The sequence below is a fragment of the Microtus pennsylvanicus genome, chromosome 8 (assembly GCF_037038515.1).
Source record: "Microtus pennsylvanicus isolate mMicPen1 chromosome 8, mMicPen1.hap1, whole genome shotgun sequence".
Taxonomy (NCBI): Eukaryota; Metazoa; Chordata; class Mammalia; order Rodentia; family Cricetidae; genus Microtus; species Microtus pennsylvanicus.
The window spans coordinates 48,259,603-48,284,736 of NC_134586.1; the positions used below are offsets into that span (position 1 = coordinate 48,259,603).

The 25,134-nt window shown below is 42.5% G+C and overlaps 1 protein-coding gene across 1 annotated transcript in view; it reads left to right on the top strand.

Annotated features, from left to right (window-relative positions):
• Mdfic2 (MyoD family inhibitor domain containing 2) overlaps positions 1–12,392 on the top strand; it is a 114,110-nt gene extending 101,718 nt beyond the window's left edge. Inside the window, exons 3-4 of the mRNA XM_075982000.1 lie at positions 298–519; positions 10,650–12,392. Coding sequence (XP_075838115.1) covers positions 298–519; positions 10,650–10,909 — 482 coding nt within the window. The 3' untranslated portion in view covers positions 10,910–12,392. The remainder of the gene's footprint in view (positions 1–297; positions 520–10,649) is intronic.
• Positions 12,393–25,134: the final 12,742 nt, after the last annotated feature.

Genomic DNA, 25,134 nt, shown 5'->3' on the forward strand with positions numbered 1-25,134 from the left:
GACACAACACAGTGACACCTTGCTGATCTATACAAACGAATTCTTTGGTTTGCCCCAATCCCCATCCTAAAAGCTGATAGTAGAAAAATGTGGTACAAATTAATATGAACCTTACAATGTATATGAAAGTTTGTGATTGGACTTTTCAATTCTATCTCAAAATAATCTTGCTCAATAATGTTTTATTCCATTTCATAGGATTGTATTTTTTCAAAGTGTAAAATGTGAATTTTCCTGCAAGGGTCCTTTCGAAGATCACAGTGAGTTTGTGATGTGTGTTTTCTTTTCTCATTTTAGATACGCAACTTACAAATGAAAAGCATGGAGAAGAGAAACCTATTAATGCTATCATTATAAATTCAGTATCTGAATTCAGTATCACAGATGGACCAGTCCAGGAAAGCCCCAGTGAGAAAAACCTGTCAGGATCGAGCACTTCACTCTCCTCCCTCGAAGAATGCCAAACGAAATTTCCCTACCTCCAAACTAATACTTCAGTTCATCAGAGAGATGCTGATGGTATGTTTCTCAGACTCCAGCCCATCTCTAAATAAAGCTCCCAACCCCACTCCTTGTAAAATCACTACATATGCTGTTAGAAAGAGAGAAAAAAAAGTCTTTATGAATATTAAATAGGATGATTTTGATTTGAAAACCCTGCTGAATGACATGTGTCAAGGTCACTTTGTAACTAGGAGGTGCTTGCCAGAGTGTTTGCTCCCAGACCTGGGAATCGGAGGCTGTGTTTTAAATAGCTCAGACCAGAGCAGCATGCTCGGATGGGGCTGGAAAACCAGTAAAATAAAATAACAATTTCTCTTCTCCGAAATGAGACCATTCTGCCCGTGGCTCTAAGAATATGGGGCAAGGGGAGAACAGCATGGAAAAACAATAAAATGCTAGAAACAACAGACACGCGGGAGTGGGGAGATGGCTCAGTCGGTAATGTGCTTGCTATATAAGAATGGAGACCTGAGTTCAATCCCCAGAACCCACATAAACAAGCTTGCAGTGGTGGTACGGTCTTAATCCCACCACTGGGGAGGTGGAAGCAGCCAGATCCTTGGGTCCCTCTGGTAAGCCAGCCTAGCCTACCTGGTGAGTTCTAGGCCAGTGAGACACATTGTCTCAAAAGCCAAGGTAGATAGCACTGCAGGAATGACTCTCAAGGTTGGCCTCTGACCGCCACACACATGTACAATCTCTACCCCAAATACAAATCCAAAACATCATGTAAAATATCAAGGTGTTTATTTACATTGACCATCTCTGGGCAAGGGTTGACTCTGGTAGCTAAGTCTCTAGGTCTTCTGATCAAGTACAGCCATAGACCAGCACACCCCATATACTATGTACAACAAAGCCCATTGCAGATTGATTTGATGCTAATCAATCAGCTCTGTCCAGTTCAAGCTCATGGATCTTCCGCCATAATAAATAAAGTTTAACTCAGAATAACTTTGCAATTGTCTCTCCAGGGAATATGAGCCACTCAAGAGTTCTGTAGTATTCCAAGTCTCTACCTGTGGCTGCATTAAAAAAAATAATCCCTGGACTTCTCAGAAGTATTATTTCTTATCTGTGCCTTATATTTCATTATTGAAAATGAGAAAAAGGTTAAAGTTTGTATAAAAACCCCTTCATCGTCACAGTGATTTAACTGCTGCTTCTGAAGTTCATTAATTGGCTGAAAAGGGGCAGGTTTGGGGTTTGCCTTTTTTGTTTTCACATCTCAACCCCAGCCTCTTAATTCTACACCAGGGTTAGCAACAAGGCATTGGCCAGTGGGGCTCCAGGGGAATATGTGCACAAAGCACCTACTGCAGAAGCTGGCACACAGAAATTCCGCGTCAGCTTTTCTTATGATTGCAGCTTTTGAGGGGAAAGGAAAACTTGGACCATTGCTGTAGACACGCTGTCTTATTCAAATGTTGATATGGATACTTAAAGGCGGAGATGAGACATGGGGTTGGTTAGGATTCCAGAAAAGAATGCTTATAATGAAGCTGGAAGCAAACAACAGGGAATAGTGGGGACTGTGGGAAACCGAAGGGTATCTCAGCTAAAGGTCATTAAACATCACTCCTGAGGATAGCCGAGTCCGTTAAGTGTTTTCTCTCAATCACAAGGTTCCAAGGCTAGATCTCCAGAACTCATGTGAGGAAGGCAGCATAGTGGTGGGTTTCTAATAACAGCACTGAGGAGGCAGAGGTAAGGGCACCTTCAGCCAATCAAGGCCACTTGATAGCTCCAAGACAATGTGAAACCTTCTCTCAAGGGAGGTAGTAGGGATGACTACTAAGGTATTTCTTCAGTCAACAGAGAAAGAAGGAGGGAGGATGGGAAGAGAGGGAGGGAGGGAGGGAGGGAGGGAGGGAGGGAGGGAGGGGGAGAGAGAGAGAGAGAGAGAGAGAGAGAGAGAGAGAGAGAGAGAGAGAGAGAGAGAGAGAGAGAGTCATTTCTTTCACCTAATTCAAATCAGAGGAAACAATAGGTTTAGGTCCACTAGATCTTTTTTTTTAATTGAAATAGGGTCTCACTGTGTAGCCCTGGATGTCCTGGAACTCATGTTATAGACCAGGCTGGCTTTAAACTCACAGAGATCCACCTGCCTCTGCCTCCCCAGTGCTAATATTAAAGGCGTACACCACTCTGCCCAGCTGAGTTGCCAAGTCGTGATGTGATCCAAAACTATGTAGAGAATAAGGATGTCATATGAAACTCCTAAATATTGTAATATTGATAATGACTTCTATTTACTTTCTGCCACACAAGGCTTCTCCATGTGTCTTTGGGCCAACTTTGATCTGTCAACTAGGGCTTCCGCCAAGTTTAACTTTGGTCCAGTCAGAGGGAAGGCAGGGGAACAAGCCGGGGGTGGGGTTGTCAGAAAGCATCTGAGAGCAGAGTGTCTCCATGGGTTTTCTGGGGAGGTGGGGAGGTTGCTCGTTGTATGCGACAGGGTAATGCATACCCCAGAATTAGGAACTGTCATAATCATCCACAAACATACTATCCCTCACAGAGCATGTCCCTCTGTCCAGCTGGGTACCCCGAGAGAAGCCTGAGATCAGTTGTCTCCTGTCCCCAGGGAAAGGGGGAAATGACCACTCGGTTTAAATGGTGACTGATATCTCAGAGCCTGTGGCAGAAAAATAAGATTTCTCCTGTTCAGATGAGCAAAGGGGATCAGGAGGATTTTGAAGGAAGCCGTTTATTATATTACAAGAGGTAACTAAGACCAGTGGGACCCAGAAGGCTCGGGTTTTAAGGGGAGGATGTAGGTCATAGGCCACCCTTTCTTGCTCCCTTTGTGGAAAAATAAATCTCCCCAGTGAGATGAGAGCTTTTGGTGGCTGGATAAAAGAGGAAGTAAAAGACTCATACTAAGACTCACAAAACATAATTTTTTTAAAAAAAAGAGAGATCATTATCCTAAACAGCAAGGAAATCCACAGTTAAGCCAGCCACTCCTCACTTTAGGGAAGTTTTGATAGTAATTTAGGGGTTGAGAGATTGAGAAGTGGGGGTCACTGTTCAAACCGAGATGAATACAGAAGTATCTGTTCAGAGCACAGAAGAAAACAGAAAGGCAACAGAAAAGACTGTGTCCGATTTCATGCAGTTCGTGGTTAATTTATTTTGAAAAGTATGAATGAGTGCGTGGGAATGGACGCTCAATTACTAATATCTGTATACATCACCTCCGCTTAGAACAGGGTGGGAAAGGCTCTCGTAGGCGTATTTTGTAAAATGTGTTGCATCCATTAGCAGAGTTCACAGGGTGTGCTCTGATGGGAACTTAAAAGGATCTTCACTGACCCTTGGTCTGTTCTCCGGCACGATGTCAGTAGCTACGGTTCATCATGTGTGGTCTCTTTCCAGAAGGAAACGGAAAACACACCCAGGGTATCCTGCATGCACCTGCTTCCGTGTCCATAATTTCTACTCCCATCACGTGGGAAAGGAAGCCAGGGGGACCCATCACCTTAGTTAACAGGCTCTTTCCTGGAAATATGCCTAATTGATGTATAATTTGGAATTTCAGACATCTTCTGCAGGTGGAAGGAGAAACTCATAAATACAAGATACCTGAAAGAATAGTCTTAATTACACCATGGGCTACTGAATAAAATGATTACATTTTCTACACTGTAAATTTCATACAATTAAAATGTAGTGGTGTCACCTTATAACGTGTTTCAATTTTATAATTATTTCAGTTCATTGGCTCAGAAAAAAACATAAGCACAAATTTACCAAGTATCACCCAAATCTAGTCATTCTACTTCTAAAAGGAGTGACGTGGATGTTAGTTGTGCTTGTCTGAGCTTAAATAGATCTTGACATACTTAAGGAGCTGTTCAAATTGATAGCACCGGGGATGAGAGCCTGACTGGAGACAGGCATTCTGTTACACTTTATTTATTCGCATTCGACGTTACAGACATGTATTTATAAAGAACTTCATGCCGGGGGGTGGAAATCAGTTTTTATGCTTTTGAACCCAGAAATCTTCAGGAGTCAGATGATGCTCTTGGGTTGCAAGTCTGCCAGGAACAGAACAGAGCTATACTGAGGCCCTGGGCCTGAGGGCCAAGATCAGCTGGTCCTTTTCTCATCCTACTACGTTCTAAGGGAGTAATGGGTGAGGTTATTGTTTCTCCGCATCACTTCTATAAGAACTACACTTGGGACACTTTGTTTGATGACTGACAATGGAGCAAGAGGTTGAAGTTAAAAATGTCCTAGGACCCGCCAATGGCGACAAGGGACACCCCTGGTCTCCATGCTTCTCACGCAAGGACATAAAGTTGAGAGGGTAACGCCAAGAAATGGTGATGAGGCTGACCCGGGCACACATGTGGAACGTCTTGCCTTTGTTATCATTTCCACTCTAATTAAACATGAGCCTTTCTAATGAGACACATTCTCCCTCTTAATTAGCCAATCCCCAGCAGAATGTTTAGCGCCTCGAAGCTGCCTTAATACTTCGGTGCTATTAGACTGTCGCCACTTAGTACATTCCAGCTTGAAAGTACCCTAGGGGATAGAAGGGACTCGAAACAATGCTCAGAGGGACTTGCCAAGGCTTCTTGCTCACAGCTTAGCACAGCCTTCGCAGCTTGGCCTGCGGGTCTTGGATTATCTCCTACTGCCTTTATTCCGGGTTTAGGAGGAGAGACGGGTATTCTGACAGCAGTGACGAGAGACAAAGGCAGGGTACCAGCTGGTTCAGTAGAGGGGATTTCCTGTGCAAAGGGGTTGCAAAGGTGCAGAGAGAGTTGAAAAGGCTAGTTCCGCAAACTAACCCAGAAATCCACACCACGAGATGGCTCTATCTGCCCTGGACTCTCCAGACCAATATACTGGCCATATGCTAGACCCCTACCAACTAACTGGGACTAGATGGTGGCTGTTTTTATTCAGAGTCTTGGGAGGAGGGCTGAAGAGAAAGGTGTGGAGAGGGAGAGGGGAAGAGTGAGGAAGAGAGAGGAGAGAGAGAGAGAGAGAGAGAGAGAGAGAGAGAGAGAGAGAGAGAGAGAGAGAGAGAGAGAGAACACGAAAGACAATACGTAACATAGAAAATGGGGTAAGGCAGAAAGACCTTGGCTTCCCTTCCTTCTCCCCAGCTCATAGGCTGTGAATGCCTCCCATTGGCTGAAGCTAGCCAGTAGTCATGGAAATAACTTGGCCATCTACACTGCCAGCCTTGTGAATCAGAAAAGGACTGGGAGCTCCAAATGCTCATACCTGGCAGAGAGCAAGTGGAAGCATGGAGGAGCACTGCCAGCTCTAGTTCAAAGCTCTGGAAAGTCCTGAGTTCACATAAACGCCAAACCACTTGCCGGGGTTCCTGGATCGTGGCACTTGAAGTTCTCCGAGTCTGAGTCTGCGGGCCAAATCTAGAAACAGGGGTGATAGGAGTATTCAATCCAGGGTCTACTAGAGGGCTTTCTGAGGTTCATGTGAGGCACAGAGGGCTGTGAATTGGCTTTAGGAGAGAGGTAGACACGTGGAATAAGGGATTCAAAGCACAAACTTTGGATCTGGAAAGAAATGGGGTCCTACCACCCTTCAGCAACACCCTCTCCACTTTGGTCTTTTAAACTTAGACTCATGCTCTGATTGATTCAGTGAGAGATGGCCAGCTAAGCTCGCCCTGTGGGCAGCGCTGGGAGCACACAGTGAGTGTGGTGGCTGTGCATGTCTGAGTAAGAGTGTCATTTGGAGGGAAGCTGTTTCAAGCAAAGAATTGGCGTGTTTGAGCATGAGTTGGGTGAAGCTGCCACCAAGAGGGTGACAAAAGAAGAGAATTTGTTGGGCCGTAGATCCATTTCGAATTCTGGGATTCAACTGGTCTGGTACTAGCACAGTGGATAAGGAATGAGAAAAGGCCAGGGGTGAGAGAGGGTAGCAGGAGGCTTGTAGGAGCTTCTTGCTGAGGCAAGGGTTAGGGCACAGAGGGAGAATAAGTTCTTTTCAATCAGGAATTCAAGCGTCACAAGGGTTCACAGATTTGAAATCAGCACACGTACTGGCAGACCGTCTTCAGAGGGAGGTTATGGCTGTATATGTATGTACCTGAATACAGCCGGTGAGGGTACAACCAGGGAAGAGGTTCTTCAGTGGCTGAGGATGCCTGTGTGCAATCAAGACTGACTAGTAACTACATCGAGACAGTAGTGACTAGCGATGAACCCAGGTTTCTAGTGAATTCATCACGGTGCTGCCAACTACAAGCACAAACTGCGAAGGGAATAGGTGTGTGGCATGCACAAGAGGAAGGTACAAAATAGGGCCTGGCCTTAGGAAGCAGTTTATTTGGAAGACCAGCATAAGAGCTGACCCTTGGCACTGGATACATAGTGCGCTCTGTTGAATTGGCCAGGAGAAGGGACATTAGTCTGGAGCTATGCCTCTAGAGATCATGTTAATTAAATACTGCAGCCCAGGAAGCTACAAGGAAAGAAAAATATGCTCAGTCTGGAGAACGGGAAGTCCTGGACTCTTCCAACAGTTGTGAAATTTCCTCTGAATGGCTTACATGACTTTTGTGCAAGCAAAACGGCCATAGGCAAAAAAAAAGTTTAGCCCGCTGGTGTAGTGGTCTTTAATATGTCTTTCAGAAAAGCACAGTGCACACTTGAAAGTTCAGAAAAATCTGTTTGCAATTCATTAATGTTACCATGGTTTTCTTCTGCAGGAGGCTCTGCCATTTATGACCAAATAAACGGGACAGACTTAAAAACAGGGGTGTGTGGTGGGGGCCGATTCTCAAGTGTAAAACAGAAGATGGGAGGAAACAAATGCCAGTTCAGCCAGAGGATTAAGCCCAAACTCTTTGGGTAAATAAAATCGATGGTGTACACCAGAAGCAGAGGCCTCCAGAGTTTGCCAGCTGGAGGTGACACTGGTAAACGCAGCAGAAGCCTAAGATCATCAGCCCTCCTGAAAACAGAGCTGTTTTATAAGCCGGCTTTTCATACTCTAGTAAGAATCTCCAACTTTAAACATTATAGTCACCTTGTACCCTGCTCTACACACATCCAACCTAAACTTTTAGTTTCGTGTATAAAAGGCAGGATTCAATGGGGTCATATTTGTAGGGTCACAACTCTAAGTAAGACTTTTTAAGGCCCCAGTGCGAAGAATCGTATATAGCATTTACTTGGAGTGTTTTCTACTGAGAATTACTTCTCTGCAAGGAGCCGATAGAGATAGAGTTGGCATGGGGGAAATCAAATGAGGTTGTGTGCTACCCAACCCTTGACCACCAATATTCACTGTTCAGAAAGGCCTAGGCAGAACAGAGTCTCGAAACTCTTACTAACATACTCCTGAGTTTTTGTGGGTGGTTTGTGGTGACTTCTGAGAGATGAGTGAGCTGACCATATGCCAGAAGCTGGCACTAAGTGAGTAAAAATACAGCCAGCCTGGCAGGAAGATGAGTGTGTGCACTGCAGGGGTAGGAGGGAGCAGGCACCTGTACCATGGATGCTATAGTATGGAAGTTAAAGTCATTGTAAAAGTTGTGGGGTGTGTGTGTGTGCACGTGCATGTGCATGTGTGTGTACACATGTTAACTACCACCTTTCTTGTAGTGTGGAGCAGCAGGCCGCTTCCTGACGCCTGGCTCCTGCACAGCTAGCTTTACCCAAAATAATTATATGGAAAATATTCTTTTAAGCACTGCTTGGCCCATTAGCTCTAGCCTCTTACTGGCTAACTCTCACATCTTGATTAGCCCATATCTAATAATCTGTGTAGCACCACGAGGTGGTAGCTTACCGATAAGATCTTAACCTGCATCCATCTTGGAGAGGAGAGCTATGGCGACCACCTGGAGAGGAGAGGAGAGCCGTCTGGCTCACTGCCTTCTTCCTCCCAGCATTCTGTTCTGTCTACTCCTCCTACCTAATTTTCTGTCCTATCAGGCCAACCAGTTTTCTTATTAATTAACCAGTGAAAGCAACAGATAGATACAAGACCCACCTCCATTACTTTTTGAGAAGGGAGGAAGGGGGATTTGGGAAGAGCAGAAGGGTAGAAAATTGCTGTGTTCCTACACTCAGATTTCACGTTGGAACTTTGAACTGTGCAAACCTGCATTCTTTAAAATATTTGCTCTTCTTTTTAAGAGTCTATTTCTAAGCTTTCCCTTCCCTCAGAGATCACCTGGTTTGTGAACAATTAGAGAACAAGACCATGCTTGGGAGGTGGATCTGTCTGGAAAGGTCTTGCCAAGCAAGCATGAAGACTTGCGTTTGGATTACCAGCGCTTGTATCAGAAGAAAACGCCAGGCTGGGGGAGCATGTGACTGTATTCAAGGCTGGCCTTGAACTTCTGGTTCTCCTGCCTCTGCTCGTCTAGTGCTGAGCTGGAAGTCTGTTCTGCATGTCTATGCAGATGTCATAGGCTAGAGCCTGAAAATCACAAAGTTACTAGCATGCTTATTGAAACAATGGATTCTTATGAAACCCAAACTTTATAGACTGGTAAATCCATCTGGAGAAGAAATTTCTCCCAACTCACGCTGGAATGTGACATTCAATCATCAACAGTCTTCAGATTATTTATTAATTGGATTAAATGAATTATTGCCTACTCTTTTACAAAAAAAAAACCACTCACATTTTGGAGACTTCTAAAACACACACACACAAAGTATAATTTTAACAAGAGAACTGCCACATCATTCTAACTAACTCCCTTTATGGAGCAAAAATATATAATAATCTATAACCCATCACAGCTGTTTGGCTGGAATTACCAATTACCTTCCGTACTTGAGAGATGCTTTCCAGATTTTTTAACAAGTCCTCACAGTAAATTTTTAAACCAATTTTCTTAAAGGCAACTGATAAGATTTAAAACCTCTTAGGCAAGAGATGGCGAGGTTCTCTACTTAAACAAGCCGAATACGAAATCAAGGCTTTCCATGACTACAGGAAGATGGAGATGGGAATTAAAATAAAACACAACCCAAAACGCTGGGCTTATTTTAAACAGCATTTCAATAAAGTGTGGAACTCTGTTTCTTCCCCATCTTTGGAGATGGGTGTGGTAGATTTATGGGAGACCGCATTGAAGGTGTCTTGAAGCCTGGTGACAAGCTGTCAAACATCTGTGGTCTCCCCCTGCCCCAGCTCTAATGGCTTCTGAGCCAGTGCATTTGGGAAAGGCCTGCTGTTATTCAGGAAGTTGCAAAGACAAGTAGCTCACCCAGTGCCTTCCCAGCACCTCACAGGCAAACGAAATCAAGAGGTTCAGGACAAAATGACAGCACACTGGAAGTAACTTGATCAGGCAGAATCAATAGGGAATGCTCAGGAAGCTAACAACATGATTACTCAAAAAGGCAGTGGGGGCTGGGGAGAAGCGGGGCAGGCAAGCTGTCCACAACACCCAGCATGACTGAGTCAGCTCACTAGGAGGGTGAAGTACTTGCTGAACAAGCCTAAGGACCAGATTCAGATTCCCCATTCTAAGCAAAAAAGTCAGGCATGGCGCCGCACCTGTAACCCTAGACCCAGCAAAAGTCAGAGGTACCTGGATCCCAGAGGCTCACTACTTCACCAAAATATAAATCTCCAGCTTCAGTGAGAGATGCCAGCTCAGAAAATAAAGTGGAGAAACAATTGAGGAAGACATCCCAGTCAGTGCCAACCTCTGGCTTCCCACATAGACAAGCATAGACACATGCACAATAACACGGTGACTTTGTAGCCTCCAAGCACACATTCCCATATCTGTCTATATTTGCCTGACACTCCTAGATGTGTTTTCTTCCATCTTTATTATAGTTTTTTTGTTTTTACCAAATCACAGTAAATGTATGGCGTGCACAGGCACACAGGTGTGTATGTATGTATACCTTCGTGTGTACAGGTGCTGAGATGGAACTCCTATCTTCATGCTCATGCTCTAGCCACTTTAACAACTGGGCTGTCCCTCCAGCTTTCCCATCAAATATCTTCTTATTGTAATTGTTCATCTATGTTGCACACTCTGATCAGCTCATGGGACTATGTAACACGCAGTTAGAAAGAGCAGACGAGGGCAGTTTTAGCGATGGCAGCCCCTCCAACACTACTTGCGTTTTCTAAATGATTCACATATCCTGATCTTCTCTTTCTTTAAACAGAAGAGTGTGCCTCCCTGATCCTCGCCTGTCTCTTTTGCCAATTCCTGGACTGCCTCCTCATGCTCCCTGACACGTGCGAAACGGTTTGCATCAACCTGTGCTGCCCCTCTCACAGGTACTACTCGGCCTCAGACGAGAACCATCCTCGCAATGACTGCAACCTGACCTGTGACGTGGACTGCAGTCTCTTTGAATCCTGCCATGAGACCAGTGAGTGCCTGGAGCTGGCCATGGAGATATCAGAAATCTGTTACCGCTAGCGCCAAGGAGAGAGCAACACGCGGGCGCTCGGTCCTTTTGGCCGCAGTGGGGAATTCTATTACAGTGCATCTGAGATAAGAGCTCCATGCGCCCAAATACAAGGGCCATACATGTTTCTTGGATGCTCTAGGCCATTTTATGCTGCACCTGTCTGGGAAAGCTACTACTGTCAACTCAGCCATCTTCTTCCAAATTTCACAACCGCATGGCTCGCTGCAAAATAGGATTCTTGATCACACACATGATGAACAAATTTAAATGCCATAGGTACAAGATGTTTCCTGACTGTTAAATAGCATGCTACACACCACACTGCGCTCTTGACTAGGCAATCTGCATTGTGGCTCCAACTTCATTCATGAATTCAGGACAAATTATGCTTTCGTGTAGGCGCAACACGCATTAGTTATCTTTACGATGGACTCATGCATAAACATTATGCATTATTGGTCATTATTAATAATGTATTGTGTAACATCATTTTGTAATTAAAAATTTATTTATACAGTCTCTTAAAATTCACTTATATCTACAGTTTAGGTAGGAAAGGGAATTAAATGAATCAGAAACCATGTTCCTGTAATTAAAGCAGATGTCTTTGAAACCTCTCCAATGAATCTTGAATCTGAAAGACTTCAGGAGAGCCCTATAATTCTAGACAGTATCATTGTATGTCTGTGGCTGCATCTTAAGAGGTCACGCATATTCCTAATTGGTTACATAAAGATGCTTCTTTATTACAATAGGCAAAAATGGGAGCCATGTGCATGTTCTGGGAATATGACCTATGGTAATCACCTCTTTGCTTTCCTCACTCCTGTTTGTCAAGTGTAATAAGCAACAGGATATTAAAAGGAAATCAGTTCAGTTTTCCTAAATGGTCCCAGGTATGGGCACCTAAAATAAATACAACTGCAGGGACTTGCTCAGCTCCCATATCCCAATGCAGCATTCATGCTCTGGAAACAACAATTTTAAAACCAGTATCTTATTTTGTGCTAATAAAGTAGCTGATGACTACACTGGAAGCTTCTTTACCCTTACACTGTTGCAAAGGGCATGATGCACGCTCCAAAGTCAAATGAAGTAAATCAAAACGCATTACTTGGTAAGAAAGGCACATCTAAGTTAAAGTAACTTGGGAATGAATCTCTGCACTCTATAGGAGTGGGACAGTGAGGGAAATACTTTGTTCATAGGCATGCATGTATGTAGTCCCATGGATGGAACACAGCAAGTTTCATATGACATATTGACAGAGCATAACATAGCAGCCAACAAACAGAGCAGACAACTGAAAGTGGGGGCCGAGAGATACCTAAGCGCTGTGAGAGCCCCCAAAATACCTGTTTGGTTTTTACATTGTTTTACTCTCTTGCTTTGGGTAATTTTAGACAAAAAGCAATGTTTGTTTGCATTGTAAACTAGCATTATATTTTCTAATCTGTAATAAATTTCAAACATTAAATGGAATTAATCTTTAAAAACTACTCCTGAGCTGCCTTGAGATTGCATTTAACCCCTCTTAGCTTGCTCCTGAAAGTAGGGTATATCCATGGTCAATGCTGGCTTTTTTGTGTGTGTGACTATTATGTTACTCGTGGACCACAGAGCATGAGAGTATGCCATCGCCAGCCCCAAACACTTCTTTTTCTCTACCCTTCAGAAGGTCAAAGGCACAACTCTCAACTGAATGCATATACTTCCCAGATCATTAAAAATAATGTGGAGGGCTGTGGTGGTACCGACCTAAAGTTCAGCACCTGAGAAATGAAATCGGGTATCGGTAATTCAGGGACCCATCAGATACAGAGCAAGTTGGAAGCCAACCTGGGCTACCTGAGAAGTGTCACAAAGCAAGCCCCAAGAAGAAGTGGATCCAAGATGACACGATGCGTTCATGACAGTGGCAGGATCCCGAATCAGACCCTAACTCTGCTTCTTTACTTGCTAATTCTTTACATGCATCACAGAAACTAAAACACTACCACCCCAATGACAAATAGTGACGACCTGGAAACCCTTTATGCTTCCAACGCACACCATCCAGCTTCTCTCCAAGCACCTAGCTCTCAACTAACATCCTAGTCACTAAGGAAGGACCCATCGGGGTCTCTGGAGCCCCACCCCACCGGTACTTTATGTACTTGGTCTTGTTGTTCAGTCTGTTACATTTTTGTTCTATGTTTTGTCCTCGGCCCCTTATTCTTTCTCAACTACATGCTCTCTATTTATGTAAAGATTGTGCACTTCAAATATGAATTCAATGCTCATTGTTTAGAGACATGAAAGCCAGCAGTTCTTACTTGACAGTGTTGTCAGGACCCTCCAAAATCCTCCCATGGCCTCGCTTTCCACAGTTTGTTAATTTGTTTCTCATTCTGAGAATTCACCATGCTCTACCAGAAAGGATCATTCATACAAAGTGTGAAATTTCTTTTCTTTACAGCCAATAATAAAATAGCATCCTTTTTGCAAACATGAATGGTGATTTCAATTGAATTCTCACACATAAAACATGCGCAGCTGGGAAAACACAATTGTAGTGGTAAGCCAGATCAAAGTCAAACATAGTTATTGATTAAACACAAATATCAGGATCTGAGAAGGCACGGGTATTCTACACCAATAATGAAGGCCTGTGATTATAGATTAAGATAATGCTACACTTCGAGGTATGTCTTCTTAGGGAATAAAGCATTCTACTTTAAGGAAGCACATTAGAATCAAAGAGATTAGCGAACATCTATATGGTCTTTTGTGGAGAACGGAGAAAAGAGAACCCCCCACGCAGGCCTGTAACTATAGAGTTACATTGTCTTTGCTTTGCTCCGTGGATTTTTATAAAACCATCGCTCTGCTGAAAAGCCACCAAAATATGGAAAGCAATGAAGAAAAGAAGTTACATTTAACTTGCTAATGAAATCGTCCCACTACATGAGCCAAGAGGTCTACAAAATTAATTGCAATGCTGGACAATCAAAGTTAATAGAGTAAAAAGCTCTTCAAGTGTTTTTTTTTCCCCCAAGATGATCCAAAAAAAAAAAAAAAAACCATATCCAGGCAGAGAAACTTTACCAATAGAAAGCCTCAAGGAGATCATTCAGAATTGCTTTTAAGGATAAACACACAGGTAGAAGGTGTTTGAAGAGATTCATCTCTCAGAGTTGGCAATGTCTCCCTCTTCAGAGGGGGGCAGGAAGAATAATGTGTCTTGTGATAGCTTTTCTCAAGATGATACCTACGCAAGGCAATTAATTCATTCGCAAAGGAAAGGTGGATTATGTCTCGTAGTTTTGCATTCTGGTCAACAGCTGGGTAGTTTTTTTGCCATGGGGTCCAGGATCCTTTGCAGCAGAACATATATGCTCAGAGCATGACCTAGAAGTAGACCCAGAGAAGGACTGAGTCCTACAATGTCTTTCAAGACCGTGCTTCTAATAGTCAGGCAGAATTTCACTAAATATCACTTCCCAAAAGCCACAATAGCTACCAAGAGTTTCACACATGGACCTCTGGGAAAACATTCAAGATCCCAGGGACAACACTTAATTAAGGGAATCATCAGGTTTCTCAGACTGTGTGAACTGACGGCTTCCAAAGAAATGTGCACACTTGGCTTAAGGGTCTGCTGGGTACTTTGTGAAAAGCCAATATGAGCAATGGCCTGGCATTTGCCACTTACAGTGTCAGATGGACTATACAAAAGAGGGGAGCTATGCTAGGATTATTAAGATACACGAAATTAAATTTGTGCTAGTCACTGTTCCAGAAAGAAGTCTAGACAGATCCTTATATTATAAAGAAGGGTCTGAGAAAGTAGAGACCAGCAAAGACTGGAAGCAGGGGACAGCCTGTGTTCTCTGGCTCTAAGTTCCACCTTTGACCTACCATCCCAATATGTTGCCTGCTTTCAAGTTACCAACTGTGAGTGATTTGCCCTCCTTTTCCCATGGAGCAATGCTTGGAAGCATAGCTTATTGTCAAACAATAGAGAAGTTTCGGGGACCGGGTACCTAACAGGTAGAAGCCAGGTACACTGCCAAAGGTCCAGTGATGATCCCTGTTATGCTGAACTGGGGAGTGTTCCCCCAGGCTCAGTGGTTTAAATACTTTAGCCTAGTGAATGACATAGTTTGTTGGGGGTAGGGGTTGTAAAACCATTAGGAACGGAGCTGTGGGGAGGTTCTAGACTAAGTCTACTTCTCTGCATCCTGGCAGGTACCATAAAAAAGAGCTGCAACATATCCCCATAACAGAGGATGACACCCAGCACCAACCCTTTTCTGCCATGACAGACTGAAATACCATGAGCCAAAAGAAGTACTTCCTGCCTTCTTTATTTTAGGCACATTTTTGATATGGCAACTTGTAGTAATAGGTGCGGTGGCTGTGTTTCTGCCGCCTGGCCACTGACTAGCTTTACCAGAAATAATTACACAGAAACTGTATTCTTTTAAACACTGCCTGGCACATTAGTTCCAGCCTCTTATTGGCTAGCTCTTACATATTGATCTAACCCATTTCTGATCATCTGTGTAACACCACAAGGTGGCTTACCAGGAAAGATCTTAACCTGCTTCTGTCTGGAGTGGGAGAATTATGGCGACTGCCTGACTCGGCTTCTTTCTCCCAGCATTCTGTTCTGTTTACTCTGCCTACCTAATTTTCTGTCCTGTTGAAGGGCCAAGGCAGTTTCTTTATTAACCAATGAAATCAACACAAAAGACTCCCACATCAGCAACTAGAAAACTAATTAACATAGACACCTCTGCACAAAGAAATATTTAAACTACAATTGTTTAACAAACCCTGCTCGGTAGGCTTTTGACCATCTCAATTAATGATCTTCACCTAAAACATTTAAAATCCATGTCATCAGATAAAGCATGGGATACCTTGCTAACTTTGAATTTTAGAACAATAGCAATTATCTTTGTATGGAGCCTAACTACTGCATGTAACCTATTTATACTATAAAATGATTATTAACTCTGGAACAATAGTTCAAAAGTCCTTTGCTCTAGGGTGAGACCTGTTTCCAGCTCTTTTTCCAAAAAAAAAAAAAGGAACTGGTCATCTCTTTGGCTACATCCCAGGCCATTCATTGAGTCATATTTTATAATTGGTGTAGTTAAGAATAACCATAAGACTCTGGTTTAAAGAAGTTCTGCATTTTGTTTTTTACCTGTAACAGGAGGGCCTGCTCATTGGGGTTTCTGTCCCACCTGGTCCCCCAGCCATTTAGTCCCAAAGAAAATCACACAAAGGTCTCCATAAGTTATAAAACTGATTGGTCCATTATCTCGGGCTACTTATTACCTCTTGTAGCTTATATTAACCCATTATTCTTATCTATGTTAGTCACATGACTCAATACCTTTTTCAGCGGGGCAGGTCACATCCTGCTTCTTCGGTGGCCTGGGCAGGAATCTGGAAAGAGCTTCTTCCAAGAATACTCCTGTTCTCATTGTCCCACCTCTTCTTCCTGTCTGATTGCCCCACCTCTTCTTCCTTTCTGGCCAATCAGCATTTATTTAAAACATGATTGCAGAATACAGATAATTCTCCCACACCACCTGCCCACAAAAGGACCACTATCCTAGAAGAAAGCTACAAAGCTATGGTTTCTGTTCTTCGTCTCAATCATCAACTTAGAAGGACATCAGCCTAGGTTTTTCTCTTTATTCAAGGAGTATGGAACTAGTATAGTTTGGAACTTTAAGTGTCCTTAAAAGGCCAAATGTTAGAGTCATGATCCTCATCTTGATACTCTTAAAGGAAGAAGAGTCTAAGAAGTGGTACATAGTAGGAGGTTTTTGAGTCATTAGGAAAATGTCATCAAAAGGGGAAATGAGGAAAGAAGTCCAGGAGACAGTTCAGTCAGTAAAGTGTTTGCTTGAAGGCATGATCACCTGATTTGATCTCAAGAATACATTTTTTTTTAAAAAAAAAAAAAGCAAGTTGGTTGTGGAGGACACATATTTGTTAGGCCAGTGCTATGAGGGTAGAGACAGACAGACCCCTTGAGCTCCCTGGAGAGGCAGCCTGGCCTACTCAGTGAAATTAAGTCACTGAGAGACCTAAACTCACAAACAAAATGACTATGCCTGAGGAGTAACATCTCAGGCTGTGTTCTTCACTCTATTTGCGTACAACATGTACATAAATACTTGTGTATGCATGCATGTGCACGCATGCAAACACACACACACACAAAAAAAAAACACACTATAGCTGGACTCTACTCTGTTTCCCTTTCTAAGGTGAAAGGGTTTGCTCTGCCACAGGTTGAGAATGTCCCATCTGTCTGTCCACTGTTTCTAATGAAGTAGGCTCAGTCAAACATAGACTGGGGCCTTCAAGACTGTGAGCCAGTATAAACCCATCCTTTTCATAAGCTGAGTATTTCAGGTTTATAGTGCTGCAAGGCTGGAGTTCTCAAGCCCTAAGATCTGACACTAGTTTTTTGGGGCGTGTCAGTCTTAAACCAGAAAGCCCCATTTTGAGAGCAGCTTGTATAACTATGAGGGAATACTCTCCCCCATCTAACTACTTTCCCCCATATTTCTCTGTGAAAAGGAGAGCACAGGAAGGTGAAATAGAGACAATTCCTGGTCATGGGTTCAGTTCCAACCACTAATTCCTGAGCTTCATAGCATGTTTCCTGTGTAATAGTGGGCTTTGTTTGTTCCCTACTTTATCATTTTATTAGTATTCATCATGTGTATGAAAATGCTGCAGTATTGAAAATACTGAGGTATTTTTTTAATCCTATAAAATTCTTTGACCAGTTCCTGTGAAATATTTTCTAATCTTAAAAATCTTCAATGCTTTTAGGAAGCCTTAACAGAAATTCAGCAACTTCCCATAAAGCAATCGTCACAATTTCAACACAAACCTATTTTTTCCAAAGTCCATTACTATAATTACTCACCCTAGAAGTTATATATGATTTTTAAAAAAGAAGATGAAACCGAGTCAAAGCTCACATATTTGCTTTGTAAGCAATCAGATAATTATAATTACTCTATCCAAAGAAAAAATATTCCTTGACAATAAAAGTCTTAAAAGTTGTTATGTTATGCAAAGATTTGAGCTTGGAGCATCTTCAAAATGCTTTTCTGATATGTACCCAATAAGTAATAAATGCAAAGTCAATGTATTCCAATTTAATACTCATGCCATAGCTTTGCCTCGTTCCTCTAGGCTTATAAAGACTTACCTTTTAGTGTTCCATTTTCGCGAAGCAACTTTGAACTCTGCTTCAAGAGAATCCATTGTGCACACTGCATCCAGGCCAACCCCTCATCAGCATTCCACTAGAGGGTTCTAGGATCCTGAATGGATTTTAATCAGTCAACAACACTCTGGTCAACCAAATGCATTCTGATACTTAGACCTTTTATCTCCAAAGCTGTGCAGAATCCAAGGTCATGGTAACCTCTTTTTATGGCTTATTGTTTCTCAAATGTACTTAGAGTGAATTTACAAAGCCACAACTTATTTTGTGGATACAAAGCTTTCATTAGGTTCAGCCCTCTCTGCATCCCCCTTGTTTCTTCTTTCAGCACTTTCTGCCAGTGGATCCTCACTCAATGGCAAGTTCCCGTAAATTTAAAAATAATAAAATAAAATAAGAATGTTGAGTAAGATTCAGTAGCTAAGCTACTCATCGTTTGTCACTGAGGAGCTTCAGAAATACACTTTAATGTTTCAAATGACTGCATAGCTTTGCGACATTAGTTCCTGCAACTGTTAAGAACGCAAGAAGCCTAGACAATGCGAGGGTCACCTCACTGGTTTTGTCGTGGTTCTATGGTTTCCTAGGTGGGCATGAGAGAAACACCCCTGACTCACAAGGTGAGTTTGTGGAACTGCCCATGGGAAGAGGAAATGGAAATTGGGTTCCAATGTTCTAAAATCCCTCAACAGGTTCACATACCCTGCAAAGTTATTGCTTAACTCATTTCTTTGATAACCTTCATTTAAACAATAATACATATCAATCTATTGTTCTGAGAACTCTAGTTCAACCCCCAAGTTGCACACAAAACAGAATGAATGAGCAAACAAATCAGACACGATAGAGAGTTCTTGAAATCTCAGAGCTGGGGAGGCACAGAAAGGTACATCCCTGGGGTTCACCAGCCTGGCAGCCTAGGTGAATTGGATAGTTCCAGATCAGAGAGAGAGCCCAGCAATAATCCAAGGTGGACAGCATCTTAGGAAAGGCAAATAAGATGGGCCTCTGGCCTCCACAAGCATGTGCGCATGCACCTGCACATATGAGTGCAAGGGTACAAACTGTGCAATGCATACATTACTGCAAAATCATGCTTGGGCATGAATGTGCACACACACACACACACACACACACACATACACAGAGAGACAGAGCAACATCAAGGTCAATGATGTGACCCTTTAAAGAAACCTGCTGCCCAATTTTAGGGAACATGTTGTCAACAATGGTCATATGTTAAGCTAGCGGTTTATTGGGGAGCCAGTGAAACACAACTATTGAACAGCAGGGAGAGAGTACAATGTGAGGAAAGGAAGACTGGTTATACAGAGGTGTGCAGGATACATCAAAACAAGGGGACTGGAAACAGAGAAAGGAGTCTGTAAGGCACTGGATGCTGAAAACTTGAAATAAGAAGCTGACAAGGAAAACAGGAGGTGAGAGATGGATGAGAAGGAAATTAGAAAAGGACCATTAGTCCTTTCTCAAAGTTCTTATTTTAAGACTCAAATATTCCCTACTGTCTATCACATATATGAGTCATGAAGGCATTATTTTCATTAGGGGAGAAACGGATTGGGGAGGGTAGGGGGGGCTCTATTCCGAGTGGAGAGCCAAGGTATATTTTTAGCTACATTAAGCCAGCCTTCTGCTGCTCTGAGCACTGATGTAATTCCAACATAAAACATAATCTATAATATTCCAGGGGAACAAATCCAATTCTTGGTCATATAAATTTTCATATAAGTCCATCACAATTCATTCCCAAAACATCTCATTCTCTTTGAAAGCTGGAGCTGCAGCTAGTGATCAAAAAGAGGATTTTAAAATTACTCTGGAATTTCCAGAGATGCTAAATCTAACCTGCCTGCGGTGCGGGACCAATCCCCCAAACTTTAAATCAGAGGTAAAGCATTTTACGTTTTAAAAGATATATTCCTCAAAGTTTATCATGGTGTGTTAAAGTCAAATATGAGTTATTACTTACCAAATCCAGAGCTGATGTCGCCCCTTGATTACCCTAGGTAGGCAAGGATAAGTATCTTCCAGCCAACATATTTTTTTTTTTTTACCTTTTCATCTGCCTCTTGCTATTTACAGTAGAGTGAGAAATAATAGCCCAGGAGTGACTTTGCTGGGGTGGACGAAGTGCAAATCCCATCTGACTGTGCTCTTAAATTATATTCCAGGCTCCTAGCAAGTTCTGCAGCATGAAGAAGAAGGGGGAACATGACTTCTCCAAAGCTAAGCAGATCCCAGGGGGATAAACAGTGGCTGTTCAACTAAGGAACTTTAGCATTTACCCCAGCTTAGAATCCCCTGTGCATAGTCTTGTTAAGGCCTAACAGTTATATCTTCCTGCCTTTGCGGGGGCCTTCTGCATGACAGAGAGTTACCTCACGATCAGAATGCCTCTGAAGTTGTAAAGGCAAGCCGAACATCTGTACCAAGTACTGCCATGCAAAAACAGCCCTGTTGACTCTTCTGCTTTTATCCAATGTAAATATTATTAATGCCATTTTTTTCTCAGAACTGGGGGAATTAGAGGGACAGAGGTCACCCTTAGAAAGTTGTGCTTTCCCACAGGTGAAGCAGATGACTACCCAGGCCTCTAGATCTAAGGAGCATCCTCTAAATTCACAGGCCCAGATACCTTCCCTCTAGATCCAAGGAGCAGCCTCTAAGTTCACAGACTCAAATCCCCTCCATTCAGTCTCTGGTAGCATTTATCTGTTTGCAAATTTCTGATCTAGAATATTTTCTTTTTCTGTGAGGATGTTCTAACACAAGGTTTCCAGTTAACTATGAAAAGAAGGCTACGGTCTATACATATACATGTCTTCAAATCCTGACACCACTATTTACTAAGGAAGAACACAGGACTTGTGAGTAACCCTTCTTCAGGCTCCTCAGTTAAAAGATGGTGACTTGGATTCTATTCCGACTGGAATAAGCAGAAAATTAAACAAGGTCCACTTGACTTGTGTGCTTCTTGGAAGATTCTTGGAGGGTCTTCTTGGAAACATAGGACATCAAAAAACTTGGTTCTGAGTTATTCTTCAACTCACAATATCAACCCAACCCTCCTAATAATCAGAAACAATTGTTTCTCTGAAAACAGAAATTATATGATTAAAAATGAAGAGAATGTTATTAGGATTTGATTTTTGAAAATGAATAAATACATACATGGTCATGAAAAGTTTAGAAGGTAGAAGTTGATATATGAGTATATTCTGAATCTACCATGTTTGGAAGTAATACTTGTTTATTTGTTTGTTTGGTGCACTGGTTGATTGGTTGGTAGTTAGTTTCTTGGTCCTCTCCTCTCACTGTAAGAAGGGAGTGTCCAAAAAGCAATAGAGTATGATGACCCAAGATTGACTCCTTATTGTCAGGTAAGGTGTTGGCAACAGTCAGATAGTCTGAGCAAAGGTTGGCAAACATTTTTCTAGAGGCTCGTGGAACACTTCAGTAACTGGGTAGTTTTTTTGCCACAGAAACTATAAGGACTCTTTGAGTATTGGAGATAAAGATACAATGGCTATTTCAACAGTGTTGAGAACTTGTATGGAGATTTTCAGGTGAACAGCATTCTGGGCTTTATTACTGTTGTGATGAATAATGTATGTGCCTTGATTTAAGTTTAAAGAGCTTCCCCTTTTGTGGAAAAATCCAGTTAAGACTTTCTTGGGGATTTTGGTATATATTTTCATATACATATATACATATGGTCAAAGTTAAGAAAACCATACATTTAAATCTTCTCATTTCATTCTGACACGTAGAACTTGAGAGACTATGCTTAAGAAGCAAGACCACGAACGTTCTTAATTTTGCAATCTGACAAAGCCATTGTTAACAAATCAAAAGGAACCAAGAAAAAGGGGGTTCCTGAAGCTTAAGTTTCACTAGCTTGAAGGTGAAGTCACTCCTTTTGGGGTTATAATAAAATAGGTTTCCCTGGAAACAGTTTATGGAATTCTCTATGCCAAAGCACAAGGAATTTTGCACCTAATCCAAAAGGCCCCAGCAGAAGATTTGCATATGCTAATTTTCCTTGGAGGAGAGCGTTCTCTCTTACTGAGGAAAGGCAGAAGCAAGCCTGGCACATCATGTCTTAAGAAAGCATACTCTCCTTTTCAGTCACTTAGACAAAACTTCCCTGACAGAGGCAACTCAGGGGAGAAGGGGCTGTTCTACTCACTGCTCCAGGTTTACAGTCCATCGCAGCAAATGCCTGAGAAAGACACTTATATCAAGTCCATTGTCAGGAGTGGACAGAAAAGAATGCAGGCTCGCCACCACCCAGCTCTATTTCATTCCAGGGTCCAGAACACGAAAGGACACCACCCACATCAGGTGGTGTCACAGCTCTCCAAGTTGATATAGACCACTTCCCAGGTGTCTCTAGATTCTGTTCAAACTGATAACTAAATGTAACCATCATAACCCCCGAGTCTTATCTAACAATGTAAGAGGTCAATGTGCTAGGCTCCTCTCCTGATTCCTCTTGGGACCTTCACCTAAAAGTGACACCATGCGTAGTGACTCCAGCAATACTTCAGCTTACAACTGAAGTATTCAGTGGGATCTTGACTTTAGAATTCAGCCTTCCCTTACACTTCTGCTTTAGTTTCTTGCACCTTATGTGATTATCTAATTAAACCTTGGGAATTATATGCTACAAGTACAAGGAACCAAAGACAACCTAAAGAGTGGTATTTCCCTCTGTTTAAAATGTATTCGTATGTGAACTAACCTGTAAGGGGACACTTCCACAGAATGCCCCTAAAGAGAGCTTAAGAGTAACCTTTCCAGTGGCAGTGCTTTTAGCATTTCCTTCGATGAACTGGACAGCACAATTATCCCAAACACACTTACTGTGAAGGGCACATTCTAAGGTCAAATGATACAGCAAAGGCTCTGAGAAGTCCTGTAGCGGGAAGGGAAAAAAAAATCTCTCACTCTTGTGTTAACTCAGCATTTTCCAAACATATGCTAACCAAAGAACACTGTCTATTAATCTGGGCAAACATATTTGAAACATTGGTTTCGGCATTTATTTAACATTTCTGAGGCATCATAGCTGATGCACTTTACTTGATATTATAAATTCTTTTAGACAGTTACACAAGACAGTTTTCAGAGAAAACCAAATGACCCAAACCCCATCTTTCCAAGCACACTGCTTCCAATAAGAAACTGCACCAGCATGGTGCACCCATCTGCTTCTGCTCACAGAAGTAAGGACTGGGAATCTTTTCAATGTGACATCCAAAAGAAGACTGTGAATCTGCCACGGGGAAGAAGTGACATGCTCCCTCTTATCTCTCCATCCCATGGTGGGCGACTCTCTTTCCTCGGTCTTGCCCTTCCTCTACGTATCTATTTTGTGCTCTCATTATTTTTGCTCTTTGCTGCTTTCAATGTGGGAACTGAGAAAGCGCCTGCTTATTTGTTGAATTTGCTCCCGGCGATGGAATGTAGTTCCAGATTTGGGGAGAAGGCATTGCATTATGCTGTGTACGAGATGAGTAACAGTTCAACCTGACGCTATTTTTTGAGTGAAAATTCAAGCACCCCTGGGATACAAACACCGGCTTTCCAACAAAGCTGTGCCCCAAAGGGGGGGGGAGAAAAAATAAGCTTCCAACTTAGATATTAACAAATGCACTAAGTCAAAGGTTACATTTCATAAGTCAGCTGTTTTTCTGTCGAAAAGGGAGAATTTTTTTTTCCAACGTAGAGAAGTCTTTGCCTGCTCCCTTACCTTGGGGGGTATTGATTATCTTCATGTTCCAGGATAAATTATTGCAAAGGAGTCAGGAAAAGAAGTGGCAATAACATCTGCTCCGGGAATTGTGGGATATTTTGTTCTTTGTGGCTCCAGAAAACTGAGAATAATACCATAATGCATATTCATAATAATTTCCTCATCTAAGTCATAATTCCTCAGCCTCAGTTTCCTTCTCTGGAACATAAAGTACATTGGAACTTCATTCACATTTAAGGGGAGAGCAGGCGTTGCTGTGTACACCTCTAACCCCAACGCTTGCATGCTGAGGAAAGAGGAAGCCCATCTGGCGCCTAGTTCATATTACATGGTGATTCCTAGGACAGCCTTGGCTACATAGCAGCATTCTGTCTCAAGAGAGGGGACAGGCAGAGTGCGGAGGGAGATGCAGAGAGCACAGAAAAAAAACATATTCAACGAATGGTTTTCCTTATTGTTTTTTCTAAACAGGGTTTCACCATGAAGTTTAGGCTGTCCTCAAACTCCAGGTTCTTCCGACTCGTGTGCCCCCATGCCCTCATGCTGAAGTTATGGGCATATACCACGTGACCCTCTACAGATAACTGTTACTTCAGCCTAAAGGTCAGTGAACAATTCAAGTACTCACTTCTCTCTAAACTGTCAGGATAAGGGAGCCTTTTTAATTGTTCAAATTTCAGTTTTGATTAGCTTTCTGGTTGGTATGTTTGTTTTTTTTCTCGGCATCATGAATGACCAACACATGACCTACTCAGGCCTTCGTTCTTTGGAGCTGTGGGCCACGGGCATGACAAGGACCCAAGAGAGCTGCAAAGAGAACGAAAGATGAAGCGTTCACTATCAACAGTTCATTCATAACGAGAGTGCTTATAGGTAGGAGCTGAGCCACCACTGCCCTAAATTAGCCAGACATTTACCTCAGAGAGAAGACCCTGCCGTCCCCATTACTCAGAATTCTTAGCTTTATATTTGAATAACATTGAACTAAATTGGGTTAAAGTCATATTTGAGCAGGTTGGGAGGGCAGGCTCACTCTAAATTATCCTATGAAATTATTGAGATTGAGGTGAAATTTCCAAAACGCAGCCTTCACAAGGGAAAAGGAACTGACCGACGATTGCGGAGAGTCTGCTCCGATCTATATATTTTTTTAAAGTCCAAACTCAAAGGCGAGCTCTCCTCATTCCAACTGTACCCCGAAC